Source organism: Rhinolophus ferrumequinum, chromosome 11 (assembly GCF_004115265.2).
Source record: "Rhinolophus ferrumequinum isolate MPI-CBG mRhiFer1 chromosome 11, mRhiFer1_v1.p, whole genome shotgun sequence".
Taxonomy (NCBI): domain Eukaryota; kingdom Metazoa; phylum Chordata; class Mammalia; order Chiroptera; family Rhinolophidae; genus Rhinolophus; species Rhinolophus ferrumequinum.
In genome coordinates this window covers 83,368,290-83,382,753 of record NC_046294.1, presented here as the reverse complement: position 1 = coordinate 83,382,753, position 14,464 = coordinate 83,368,290, and the positions used below count along the sequence as shown (strand labels likewise).

Here is a 14,464-nt window from a genome sequence, read left to right as displayed (position 1 = left end):
ATTGTAGGATTTCTAAAAATTTGAAGGTCTACTTGACCTTGAATGTATGGTGATATTAATATGTTCTATTTCTGTTGGGACTTCCTCTTAACAGCCCTCTGAAACTGTTAAATGGAAAATTAAATTCATTTAGGTTGGAGGATTTCTGGGTACAATGAAAGGACAAAAGCGCAGTTTGAGATTTTAATGAAGGGTGGTTAAAGAGCATGGAATCAAAAGTAGAGAGAGGGAAAAATGAAGATAGGGAGGAGCTAATGTTAGGGAGAAAGGAAAGAAGTCGGTTCGTTTGGGTTCCTGGTGAAGTTAAAGAACAGATTTCCTGTGGGTAGTTGAACAAATAAGCCAGAAGACAGGTTATGGTTTAAGAGTGAGACTTTCTGAATTTGTGGTCTGAGAATCGGTGGGTTTTCAGGTGTTAACATACCATGGCTGTGGTCTTGGACGTGGGTATAGAGATGGAATGGAGGAATATATCACTAGAGAAAAGATGTTCAGGAAGTCAAAGCGTCCCTGGGCTGAAGGGATGAACATGTGTTCCTTTAGCAAATACCAGTTGAACGCCTGCTGTAGGTCTAGTACTGTTCTAGGCCCTTGAGATATAGGAGTGAACAAAACCGAAACAGCCTAGCCATTGTGGGCTTAAAATTCTTGTGAGGGAAGACAGACAAGGAACAATAAACTGGAAAACTAGTTAACTAAATAAATTTGTATGATATGTTAGACTGTGATTGTAATAGAAAAAAGAGCAGAGTAGGGGAGATGAGAATTGCTGCAGGAGAGATGGGAGCAGATTGCAATATAAACCAGGATGTTAGGCCAGGGAGATGAGACTGGAATAAATGCCAGATACACAGGAGTTGAGGGAGTGAGCCAGGCAGCTATGGGGGAAGAACATTCCAGGGAGAGCAAACCACGGATCAATACCTTCCGATGGGAGGATTGTGTTCACGGGGTTGGTGTGTTCACGGGACGTCAAGGAGTTCTGAGTGGCTGCAGCGCTAGGAGCAGAGGGGAGAGTCATTGGAGATGAGGTTGGAAAGGTAACTGTTGTTTTATTTGAGTGAGATGGGGAGTCACTGAGGTTTTTGAGCAGAGGCCTGATGAACTCTCTGACCTGGATTACAAAGAGTGGAGAATAGTAAACAGTCCTGTTCTCTCACCGCCCAGCTTTCTAGATGTAATAAATGTCACAAATCTCTGTACTATTGAGTCTCTGTTGTTACCATCCCTGGTCACATCCTCCCTTCCCCTCAGATGTAACCACACATGATATATCCCTAAACAATACGTAATATTGGTTATGTATAATTATACTTAAAATGAACAATATAATACCGTATTTTTCTGCAACTTTTTTCAAAATATATTTCTGAGATTTATCTGTTGATACATGTAGCTTTTGATCATTCATTTTCACTGCTGTGTAGCAGTCCATTTTATGAAAACATTTTTTCTATAAAATTGTTTTAATGACTACATATATTCTATTGTATAAACGTACTTAATCTGTTCCTCTTGTTAACCTTTAGGTTTTCTCTAGGTTTTTCCTAAAAGAATGAACATTCTTTCAGCTACGTTTTTACGCATAGCCATTATTATTTCCTTAGACATAACAGAAGTACAATTACTACATTGACAGTTATACATCCTTGTAAGGTAAAAGAAGTATTTTTTTGCTGCAGTTATTTTGAAAGAAAGGCTATGAATCCATTTCTTTCTTTATTTCAGTCTCTCTTTCAATTGCCTGAATTTCGAAGACTTGTTCTCAGCTATAGTCTGCCACAGAGTGTGCTTGAAAATTGTCCAAGTCACACAGTAAGTTGCTGTTGCGGAATCTTCACCGTTGTTTAGTCCCTTTCATCCCGAGAGTTTTTAAATGTTGGGCTAAAGCTGATAACTGTGATGCTCTTTTGCTTGTGCTAAATTGTTTTCATTTCCAAATGGCTCTTTTCCCTTTTTTGTGACAAGAAATAAGGTTTTTCAAAAATGTAAAGTTAAATAGGAGTAAAATTGGAAAAACAGTTCCAAGACAGTGATGAGTCACCCTGTTGGCCTCAGCATGTCTGCGTCTGGGTGAGAGAGTCCCTGTTCATCCTTCACTGCTCCGTTAGCCACTCAGGCCAAGCGCTGTGGAATGGGTGGCCTGATGTCGGAGGCCTGCGCCTTCTTAGAAGAAGCTTTAGTCTGTGCTTGCCACAGGACAGAACCTCCTGCCAGCGATCTAAGCCTGCCCAGGATTTCACCTTGGTGATGGACTTTCCTAATGGCAGGGAGGGCAGCAGCTTTAGAAAACAAACGTTTTTGCCCTTCTGACAATATTCTGCCTCTGGTTTCTCGATAGGTATTCTTTCAGTAGTATAAGTAATGCCCTGTACAGACCTTATCAGAGTACCTGTAACATAGTTTGAGACCTGCCCTGGTCTAGAGCCGGATAAGTAGGGAGTGGTCGTTGGCAAGTTTTCTCTTTGTGCGTCCTAACTTTCTAAGTAAGAGGGGAAGCGCACATTGCTGTCTTTCCTACAGGAAAAGAGAAACACCATGTTCATGCAGGAGCTTCAGTATTTGTTCGCCCTGATGATGGGCTCCAATCGCAAATTTGTCGACCCTTCCGCAGCTCTGGAGCTCTTAAAGGGAGCCTTTCGATCAGCTGAGGAGCAGCAGGTACAGGAAACGTGTTCCTCGGGTTTTCCCTCAGGCTCTGCGGAGTCTGAAATTATGCCTTGTTAGTACTACTGTGATATGGCTTTATTTTAACTGTGTAATAAATGAACATGACTAAGCAGGACTGTGGATCTCTGCCTTTGCCCTTTATAATGCCAAAGGACAGGTGATAAAGAGAGAGTGTGAGTGAGTGTGAGTGTGTGTGTGTGTGTGTGTGTGCGTTCTGTGGGGGAGTCTGGCTTCCAGAGGGAAGAAGAAATAGTATTAGAAAGAACAGAATCATACAGAGGCTGCTGAAGTAGGAGGACATTGGAAAGTATCTCAGTGAATCCTAGCAAAGGGTCACTGAGAAAAGTTAAGTCCTTTGTCTGCACCTTTGTGTTGGGATGGCCCAGATAGAAAACTTATTTTTAAAGCTATCTATACCTGAGTTCAGCTCTTCTGAGAAATCTCTCTCTTCTAAATGTTGGTGCTTGCTTTTCCCTACCTCCTATTAAAAAACGAAGTTGTCACTATTAGTGGCATAAATTTTTTTCTCTATCTAAAGGTCCTACAGTTCTACAAAATTCTCAAAGCATTTCATAAAAACTTCCTTTCTCTATTCATAAATTGTAGAGGACTACAGTCTGTTCTTTGGACTTTCTTTAAGGCCCAGCTGGAAGATTTTGTTAGTTTGTTACAAGCAGATGTGGCTGGAAGTGATAGAGTTCCACAACTTAGAGGTTGCCTGACTTGGCTTCTGTTTTATCTGTAGTTGCTGGGTTCCGGCATTCCTAGTATCTTCATGATATTAGGCCCTCAAAAAGAAATCCTTTCATCGTAATAGAATCTTAGTCATTGGTGGGATAAAAGCAAATGTTCATTTCCCTAACTATAGTGTTGGCTCTAACTCTTGTGCCATTTGTACCTCTCTTATAGCAAGATGTGAGTGAATTCACACACAAGCTCCTGGATTGGTTAGAGGACGCGTTCCAGCTAGCTGTTAATGTTAAGTGAGTGTCGAGGATTTGTTTGTACATCCTTCTTACTCACAGTGGTCCAGTGAGAATTATAACATGGGAGAAAATTACTCGTCTCAAGTAGAAATTGCTGGTTTTTAGCAAATCTAATGGGGTAGCCCCTCAGATGTTTGTTGTGGTGTATCCCCATTGCCGATGGTTTTTCCCTCTGAGGATATAGATAATCATGTTAACGTACAATTTTTAACTAAAATGGCCATGACTGTTAACTTTGTTAAGTGATAGTCTGTGCTGTAAAATGTATTAAAAGGTTAAATCAACCCTGGATGTGAACATGGGGGTATACTATTGATACAATAAATTTAATCTAAGATGACTTATGAAGTCTAGAGCGTTAGAGAATAGCTTTTCTTCCTGTCAGTAACCGACAGAGGTGAAATTCAGGTCAAAGAATACAAGTGTTCTTCATCTAATACAGGTGCTGAGAAATTTGTTTTTGAAATTATTTTAACTATAGGTAGAAGAAATACATAAAACAGCTTTGCAAATATCAACTTACATAGTTAACAATTTAAGATGGGCTTGTAGAAATAAACTACAGTTGAGCTTGAACAACACAGGTTTGAACTACATGGGTCCACATATATGCAGATTTTTTCCAGTAAATATATTGGAAAAATTTTTGGAGATTTGTCACAATTTGAAAAGACTTGCAGACAAACCATGTAGCTTAGCTATATCAAAAAAAATTAAGAAATTATGTCATGAATGTGTAAATTATATGTACATATTTTATGATTTTCTTTTTTTAATTAGTTTTAAGAATACTTTTTTTTAAAATTTTATTGGGGAATATTGGGGAACAGTGTGTTTCCAGGGCCCATCATTTCCAAGTCATTGTCCTTTAATCTAGTTGTGGAGGGCGCAGCTCACTGGCCCATGTGGGAATTGAACTGGCAGCCCTGTTGTTCAGAGCTCGTGCTCTAACCAACTGAGAGCCATCCGGCCACCCCCTCTTATGATTTTCTTAATGTTCCTTTTCTCTCACTTACTTTATTGTAAAGATATAGTATATAAAACATATAACATACAAAATATGTGTTAACCTGACTATGCTATTGGTAAGGCTTCCCATCAGCAGTACGCTATTAGTATTGAAGTTTTTAGGGAATCGAAAGTTGTAGTAGATTTTCAACTAGAGGGAATTGGTGCCCCTAATCCCCGCATTGTTCAAGGGTTGATTGTATTTTAATTCCATTACCATTGTGCCACTGTTTATTTGCAGAACTGCACAAGAGGATTCACTGTTACCTCTATACTACTTCTAAACCTTTACAACATCCATCATTGGATATAGATGTATATATTCGGCGTATGCAAATACATGTGTTTTCTGCGTGTGTGACTCCCCTGTTAGACTTTGACCTCCTTAAGGCCAGGGATCATGCCTTATTTTCTTTGTGTCTTCAGAATTTAGCACAATGTGAGGCATATACTTGTTCAATGAATCTTTGAACTGAAATAATCTGTTCCTTATTTTAGACCATATCTACCTCTTTGGAGTTTGATGACAATGTACTGTGTTTGCTTTTGACTGATGGTTGGGTTTTGTGTAGTGCTTATCTGATTCAAATGATACAGAGTTGTCTTCTTTTTTAAAAGCAATCCCAGGAACAAATCTGAAAATCCAATGGTGCAGCTCTTCTACGGTACTTTCCTCACTGAAGGGGTTCGTGAAGGTAAACTTTCTGTTCTGGATGTTGATGCTAGTCCTGTGACCAAATCTATGTTACTGTGTCCATTTGGGGAGGCTGTATAATGAAAAGCCTAGAGAGTAAGACAAATGCAGGTCTGAATATTGGTTCTGCCTCTTAGCGTCTGTGTAATCGTGGGCAGACTGTGAGCTCCTGGATCCTCAGTCTCTTCATCTATAAAATGAGCCCAGTCTTTATCTAAGAGTTGTTATATGTATAATATTTGCACTGGCCAAATCTGGTATTAATGTCAGATACGCAGTGATGGTACTTAATTTTCTCTGAGTTGTTTTTTCTAATGTAATACCTAATCTCAAAAGGTTTTATTGAATTAGATTGCCAAAACTGTCTACTATAGAGGCATAAGCTGCATGTTGGACACATACGAGGTGTGATTGAAAAATATGGTAAATGTTTACATTAAAAAATGTGTTACAGTAAAAGACACATTGCCATTAATCCCCCTCCAAATACTCTCCCTCACTTCGAACATACTTATCCCATCGTTCTTGCCACTTTCTGAAGCAGTTCTGGAAGTCCTCTTCTATGAGTATCTTTACTTTATGCTCCAGCATGACAACGCTCTGTGTCACACATAACTTCTGGTACAGCAACTTCTGTCAAATAAAAACATTACGGTGTGTCCTCATCCACCTTATTCACCAGATCTGACACTGTGACTTCTGGCTCTTCGCCAAAGTCAAAATGACCATGAAAGGTAAACGTTTGGAATTCATTCAGGCAGGACACTGAGGCAGCCACGACAATGCAACTAACGACAGTCATGAAAGAGGACTTCCAGAGCTGCTTCAGAAAGTGGCAAGAATGAGGGGATAAGTGTGTTTGAACTTATGGGAGTATTTTGAGGGGGATTAATGGCAATGTGTCTTTTACTGTAATAATCTTTTTTAAAATTTAAACATTCACTGATCCAAACATTTTTGGATCATACTTCATAAGACTTTTTTTAACTGGAGAATGTTCAACACATACAAATAGACCAGTGTAAAAACCCCATGAACTCAGCATCCGTTCGCCCATGGCCAGTCATTTCCCATCTAATCCCTATGTATTTACTCCTCTGACATTCTTTTTAAAACCACCCAATGCTACTATCACTCAAAAAAAATAGTATTTCTTAATATCAAATATCTAGCTAGTATTCAAATTGTTAATTTGTTTTATAATTATGTATATGGAGGGAGAGTGTATTAATTTTTATAGTTTGTTTTAATAGGATCCAAATGTGGTTCATTTATGATTGGTTGATATGTCTTTTAAGTCTCTTTTCAAAATCTGTACTCTTCCCCGTCATTCTTTTTTCTTGAAGTGTGTGTGTGTATGTGTGTGTGTGTATTTGAAGAAGCTGAATTACTGGTTCCCTAGTATTAGTATTCCCCATACTCTGAAATTTTGTTGTTTGTATATCCGTGATACAGTTTAACGTGTTCCTCTCTACTCCTCTTTTTGTAAATTGGTAGTTGGAGCTAGAGTTTGACTGGATTCAGGTAAGGCTTCTTTTGACAAGACAAATTCACAGGTGGTGGGACAGTCTTGATTAGAAGGCATTTGATAACTGAATGATGTCTTTCTTTTTGCAATGTTAGCAGTTAATGATCAATGCCTGGACTCACTGGCTCATTAAAAGTTGCCAAACAGGCTTACGTGCAGTTCTAAACAGTTCTCAGGATGTTGCTGAATTAAGATACTGACTGTCTCTGTGGTACCAGAAAAAAAGGGTTTAGGTAGCATTAGTGATGTCTTTTAAAAAGTAATCTGTTTCTTTGTCTAGGAAAGCCCTTTTGTAACAATGAGACCTTCGGCCAGTATCCCCTTCAGGTAAATGGTTATCGCAACTTAGAGGAATGTTTGGAAGGGGCCATGGTGGAGGGTGACATTGAGCTGCTTCCTTCCGATCATTCAGTGAAGTATGGACAAGAGGTGAGTTTGGGTATTTTTATTTGGTATGCCAGTGACAAAGCCAGTTAAGTAGGACTGAGCTTTTTTGGCAAATGGTTTTCCCATCACATATTAAATAACTTTACATTTAACAGAACTTGAACTAGTCTGAAGTTTCTCATGAGTTGATATGAGTTAGTGAGTCTTAGTATTTGATAAATAAATTCTTTACTAAAAGTATGAATTTGAGTTAATCATATAAAGGTTGTATGCTGCTTCTGATGTTTTAAGTATGATCAAGTTTCTCTCTTTCTGTTGAAGCCTACCTGTACCTGAGTAGGGAGAACCCACTGCCTCCATATTTTCGGAGGGTAAAAGTACAGTGATTAACTCCTATGGTATGCCATTTAGAATATTTTCCCTATTATAGCATTTACTGTTTTCAATTGTAAATTTTGTCTTTGCTTTAAATTTTTTTAAATTTTATATTCATTTATTTATTTTTGTGGGTTGGAAAGAAAGGGGGAAGTTAAAGGGAGAGTAAGGGTAATTGATATCTCAAAATTTCCGCGGGGTTAAGAATTAGTGAGTTGCATTTGTAGCATAATTGTCAGTGCCACACAGCTCGGATTATTCTCCTTTCACCATACATTTTGAGACAAAATTGTGGCTTCTTTGAGTCCAACTCAATAATTACTACAGGAGAAAAAAGCTTTCTTGAATTAAAACAGGGAGCCTAACATGAGCCTTGTTGAAGTGCATTAGCGGTGGAACAGGGTTGGAACTGAGAGAGAGTTACTGCCTCCCTAGCTTTTCAAGGAAAGTGCTAATTCCTGATTGGGAGGCATGACATCTGCACCATCTGTGCAGAGCTGATGCATGCTCTTAAAAAGAAAAGAAGTATTCATTAGCTATTTAGCCCTCTGGAGACTTTTATTCAAGGATGGGAACTCTTTATAAAATATTTATAAACAAAATCATTATGCTCGTTTAGATTTAGCCCTGAGTTAGTCAGACAGGCTATCTGGATTCACCTTGTGCCGACAAGGGTATGTGAAGGGAACATAGTTGTTTGAATCTTTGGTAAAGGGAACATTTTAAGGCTGTTCATGCAGACCTCTGGCATACAGGTGAATTGAACAGAAATGCCTTTCCTGGTTGAGCTTTTCCTCATCAATGGTCAGTGACAGTTGAGATCTTTTGTGTAAGTCAGGGCTTTCCTTTCTTGAAACTCAAGGTAACATTGTAAGTTCATTTGTCTGGGACCCTTAGGAGACATCTGTAAATTCTTGGAATTTAGAGATTTTCTGACAAACTTGAGAAGTCATAATCAACTATTTCAAGTTTCCTTTTTATGTATAAAGGGGATTCAGATTATGTTAATAGACTATAACTAAATAGTATGTAATATATACACACATTTTTGGTTTTTTTAGCTGATTCATGGAGACATTTGTCTCCTTAGTTATATGCTGCTGAGATCATACTTTTTAATTCTTTGGTTAGGCTAGCCGTTTTCTTCAGGTTTTGAATATCTTTTCAGTAGTGATGACTTAATGTATGAGTTGTGTAGGTGCTTAGTGCAGTTCACATATTTAAGGGTGGTTATATCTGAGGATGACATGAGCAGAATACTGTTGACTGGCTCATAGATTTGGAGTATTGAGGAATGTTTAACCATATTCTCTAAGAGGGCATGATTCTGAGTGGTCATTTCCTTTAGGATTTAAGATTAAACAAAAGCTCTAGTATGAGTTCGATTTGAATATAAATCCTATACCAAAAAAAACAAGTATGATGAGGAATATTTTGTATCTGGCTGTTGCCATTTCCTAAAACTAACTTATTTCTCCTACATTTCTATTCCTGACATAGTGTTGGTTTACAAAGCTACCTCCAGTGTTGACCTTTGAACTCTCAAGATTTGAGTTCAATCAGTCCCTTGGTCAGCCAGAGAAAATTCACAATAAGCTGGAATTTCCTCAGATCATTTATATGGACAGGTGAGTTCTGTGGTTGATTGTCGTCTTGATGCATTGCAGAAGTGGGTCCATAGGTTGGTGCAAAAGTAATTGTGGTTTAAAAGGTTAAAAATAATTGCAAAAACTGCAGTTGCTTTTGAAGCAACCTGATATATTGTGCACAGGAATTACCTGGAGGTCTTGATAATATACAAATTTGGATTCAGTGAATCTAGGTTGGCATTTCTCGCCAGAATCAAGCGTTTGCATTTCTAAGAAACTCTCATGGTGATGCTAATGAGGCTTCTGATCTCTGGACCATAATTTGAGAAGCTAGGCTTTAGGTGAAAGCCCTGCTAATTTGAGAGTGAAGATAGTATGTGGAGTAACCATAGTGTATGAATTCTTTCTAGTCCGGTTTATTGATGTATAGTTGACATACAAAAAAAAGTTACCATTCTGAGGTGTGCAGCCGTTGAGTTTTGACACATGTAGGTAGCCTAGTAACCACCATCACAGCCAAGATACAGAATATTTCCACCACCCAAAAGGTTCCCTTGTGCCCCTTTGCAGTCCATCCCTTTTTCCCACTCCCAGGCCTTGGCAACCACTTACTTGTTTTCTGGCCCTATAGTTACACATTTCTAGAATGTCATAATTGACATTAATATTCAATATGTACCCTGTTGTGACTTTTTTCATTTATGATTATGTTTTTGGGATTCATCCATGTTGTTGCATGTATTAGTGATTTGTTCCTTCATTTATTGAGTAGTATTCCATTGCATGGACGTACCACAATATTTTTTTCCATTTGCCAGTTGATGGACATTTCAGATGAATCTACTTTCAGGCTATTATGAATAAAGTTGCTATGAACATTCACATAAAATTCTTGGTGTGGTTTTTAGTGCTTCTGGGTATAATACCCAGGAGTGACGTTGCTGGGTTGTATGAAAAATGTATGTTTAACTTTATAAGAAATTTCCAAGCTGTTTTCTAAAGTGGTTGTACAATTTTGCATCCTACCAGCATTGTCTGAGAGCTCCATTTGCTCCAAATCCTTGCCAATATGTAGGCTTAGCAGTCTTTCTAATTTTAGCCATTATAGTAGATTTGTAGGAATACCTTTTCTTTCTTTTTATTTATATTTCTGTGATAACGATGTTGAGCACCTTTTCATGTACTTAACTGATGGTCATTTGTATATTTTCTGTGGTGAAGTGTCTGTTCAAACCTTTTGTCTACTTTTTAACTGAGTTTGTTGTATTCATACTGAGTTGTAAGAGTCCTTTATATATTTTAGATACAAATCCAAATATTTTTTGTCTATATTGTCTCTATTTTCTTTCAGTGTTTTTAGAAAAGCAGGAGTTTTAGTTTTCATGAAGTGTAATATATCAGTTTTTCTTTCATAGTTTGTGTTTTTTGTGTTCTAATTAAGAGATGTTTGCCAACGCAAGGTCACAAAGATTTTCTTCTATTTTTTCTTTCTAAAAAAAATTGTAATTTGAACTCTTACATTCATGATTCATGCCTATGGCCCATTTGGAGTTTATTGATTGTACGAGATAAAATTTTTTGGTTTTTTTCGTAATAAAGGGGGAAAGAAGGCATGTGGATGTATTCTAGCACCATTTGTTGAAAAGAGTCTTCTTTCCCCCATTGAATTACCTTGGTATTTTTGTCAAAAATTAATTAAACTTACATTTGTGGGTCTGTTTCTGTCTATTGTCTAATCTTATGCCAGTGCTACATTGTCTTGATTACTGTGGTTTTATTGTAAATTTTGACATCAGATAGTGTAATTCCTCCAACTTTTTCTTTTTTCAAAATTATTTTGGCTATTCTCGTCCTTTGCATTTCCATAAAAATGTTAGAATCAGCTTGTTAGTTTCTATTTAATAGCGATTGGGATTGTATTGAATCTATAGATTAATTGGGGGAAATTGACATCTTAATAATTTTTGCTCCTTTAATCCATTTACTTAAGTCTTTGAATTTCTGTCATCAGTTTTGTAATTTTTAGTGTACAAGGCTTGCACATATCTGTTAATCCCTAAATTCATGTTTAATGTTATTGTAATCTTTTTTTAATTCTACTTGCCATTTGTTCTTTATGAGTATACAGAAATGTAATAGATATTTTCCTCTTTTTTAATTGACTTCGTATCTTTTGGCCTTGCTGAATTCGCTTATTAGTTCTGATGCATTTTTGTGGATGCCTTGAGATTTTCTATGCACATGACCATGCCATCTGTAACTAAAGGCAGTTCTACTTCTTCCTTTACTATCTGTATGCCTTGTATTTCTTTTTTTTTTCTTTTCTTTTCTTTTTTTTTTTTTTTTCCAATGTCATTGCACTTGCTGTTCCTCCCTGGAGAAAGCTTTCAGTCTTTACCATTAAGTATGATGTTAGCTCTGTGTTTACATAGATGCCATTTGTCTGATTAAAGAAGTTTCCTTGTATCCCTAGTTTGCTGAGACTGTCATTAATGTTTTTAAATATAAATTGTGTTTGTGCGCTTATTTGCGTAGGTATATGTACAGGAGCAAAGAGCTTATTCGAAGTAAGAGAGAGTGTATTCGAAAGTTGAAGGCAGAAGTAAAAGTCCTCCAGCAAAAACTGGAAAGGTGAGTCATGCTTAGAAATATAAAAGAGTAGAACATTAAAATCAAATAACTTGCTTATATTTAAAATTAATTCAGAGTTGAGTATGAACTAATATGTTTTATAAAGTAGCTAAGAAAATTTTTCTAAGTGTGAAGGAGTCTTCACAATGAGCTAATTAATCGTATTCATGGGCAGAGTGGTCCCAGGGGACTTCAGTGACCCTGAGTCACACAGGGTATTGGCAGTGTATTGCAGGGAACCGAAGTACTGATTTTATAGCCCTTTACTTTTTCTACTACCCTTGCCATCTTTTTCACAAACATGAAAAACGTAACTGTCACAGTACTCCAATCCCTTTGCCTTGGGAAAGCAGTTTCTGGAGTGTATAGGAAAGGTAAAATAAAATAAACCACAATGCGGTTCTACATAGAGCACTGCTAACTGCTTCAAAGGGCTAATATTTCTGACACATACAAAGTCCTTTGTCTTATGGGGAATCATTCCCTTTTGTTCATTTGTTTTGCACTGTTTCTGTGACTTCTAAGGAAGAATCAGTGTAATTTTTGTCTGGTCAAGATAGAGCCTATTGATTTAGCATTTAAGAAGGACTCCTATACAATATCAGTAGATTTCCCCCCCTTTATCTGCTTAACAATTTTGCTGCTACCACCACCCTACCTCTACCCACTTTGTTACAGGTCATTAATTTCCCTGAGAGGCAACACTTTCCATACCTTGCACCTATAGGTCCCCCCTTCCCCAGCGTCCTCTCTCTCACTTAGGAGGAACTTGTCCAGAACATATGGTGATGGACCATCTATTTGTCTTAATATAGACTTAAACTGAGGATTGATTCCTCATATACTGTCCTGGAAGTGATTTACGGGACTCGACCTATAGGAGTATTTTACTTTTAAGGCTTTAGTGATACTCTGTAAGATTGGAAAGTTTTAAATGTATGATAGCTCAAAAATACTCAATTTACCAGTAACTAATAAAGCTTTCTGGCTTATTTAGATTTTAAGATAGTGTTTCGGAGCATTTTCAGTATGATATTACTGTTTTTTTTCAATAAAATGACTTTTTAAATTTCAGATAATTTTCCTTGGGTAATTTTTTAAAAAAATTGCTTGTCTATGTGTACTCCTGGGAAAATATACAAGAAATTATTAATGGATACTATTAGGTAATAGAACTGAGATGGGGGTTGGCTGACTTTCATGGGTTGTTTTATACTTTTTGTATTTGATTTTTCCTACCAGGTACTTGTATTACTTTTATCATTTAAAAAAAATTAAAAATGTTCACCATTTCTTCTCAGATACCTTGATATAATGTTAAAAACAAGATTTTTTATGTACATTATAGGCATCTTTTTTGAAACTACTTTTGCTGATTCTATTGAATTAATGTAGGTGCTGCATTGTATGAAGTAGTTGGTCTAAAGGAATTCAGTAGAAGAACAGGAAAATGATTGTCATAAAATTGAAGATAAGTTTCTTAGAGAAGTTTTTTTCTGAAATTTTACAGGGGTATCATATTAAAATACAGCAAAGTTGGGAAGAGTTACAGATATAAAAATGCTGGCTTAAAATCCTATGACGGATTATTAATGTCACCTTGCTCATAAGAAAATGTTTCCTTTGGTCCAGGCCAGTCTTGTATTGATTAATTCTTTCAACAAACACTGAGGGCTTAAGAAGACATGTTAACTATGTCTATGGGATAGACGAGAGGTTTTGTTTATGTACTGTAGGAGTCCATGAGGGGAGATGTTCTTCCCAGCATTGGGGGGAATGGCATATTGGGGGAGATTTCATGAAGAAAGGAAATCGTGAAAGATTAAAATAGAGTGTAGATAAGATAGTGGCATCTGGAATTAAGGCAAGGAAATACATCTAAGGAATAGAACAGTTCTTTAAGGTTCCACTAACGTTACATATTCAACATCCTTTTCAATGAAGCTGTAAGTCTCTGTAACAGCCAGACCCACAGGAGAAATCATTCTCTCCTTTAAATCAGTGAAGATGAAGTGTCTTTGTTAGGTACCCTCTAACATGGAGTTGACTTTGAGTTGCACCATATTTATTTTCCACTAGTATTTTCATTTCACAATGTCCTTTTTAATATAGAAACAGACAATTATTATTCTTCCTAGTTCTATACCTATTTCTTTCTTTCCACTTTATTCAGAGAAGAAAATGTAGAGTGACTCTATCTTTCGTAAATGGAATCCCAGAATTATAGTTTACTTGTACCAACCAGTCAAACAGTTTAATTACTATTTAAACTGTTTATTATAGTGAACTATGTAATTCATTAAAGTAAATCTTTTTACTGAGTCTAACATTCTAGTAATGGCAGAATATTGGATATTATTAAAATAATTTGTTAGTTACTTTTGGTTCCATATTTAAGATATTTATTATTTACTAATCCCAAAGAAATCTTTAATAATGTATGCCTGCCTATGCTATTGAGTGAGTGTATGAATAATAGGGTACTTAGGACTCTGCAAAAGAAAAATTTGCCAGTTTTCTTAAACTCAGACTTTTATCAACATCTATTTCTCATTTTCAGCTTTCTTTCATTTTTCCTAATTGCAAAGTAGTTGAT

At 36.6% G+C, this 14,464-nt stretch overlaps 1 protein-coding gene across 5 annotated transcripts in view; it reads left to right on the top strand.

Annotated features, from left to right (window-relative positions):
- Positions 1-14,464, top strand: part of USP28 (ubiquitin specific peptidase 28) — a 59,023-nt gene that overhangs the window by 27,339 nt on the left and 17,220 nt on the right. For 3 of the 5 annotated variants that reach the window (XM_033120905.1, XM_033120904.1, XM_033120906.1), the window contains exons 6-12: positions 1,729-1,815; positions 2,524-2,661; positions 3,580-3,653; positions 5,283-5,359; positions 7,167-7,315; positions 9,149-9,276; positions 11,773-11,868. In XM_033120905.1, the coding sequence (XP_032976796.1) occupies positions 1,729-1,815; positions 2,524-2,661; positions 3,580-3,653; positions 5,283-5,359; positions 7,167-7,315; positions 9,149-9,276; positions 11,773-11,868 (749 nt within the window). Of the gene's footprint in view, positions 1-1,728; positions 1,816-2,523; positions 2,662-3,579; positions 3,654-5,282; positions 5,360-7,166; positions 7,316-7,594; positions 7,672-9,148; positions 9,277-11,772; positions 11,869-14,464 lie in introns of those variants that run through there. The other 2 variants (XM_033120908.1, XM_033120907.1) reach the window with 2 other exon arrangements.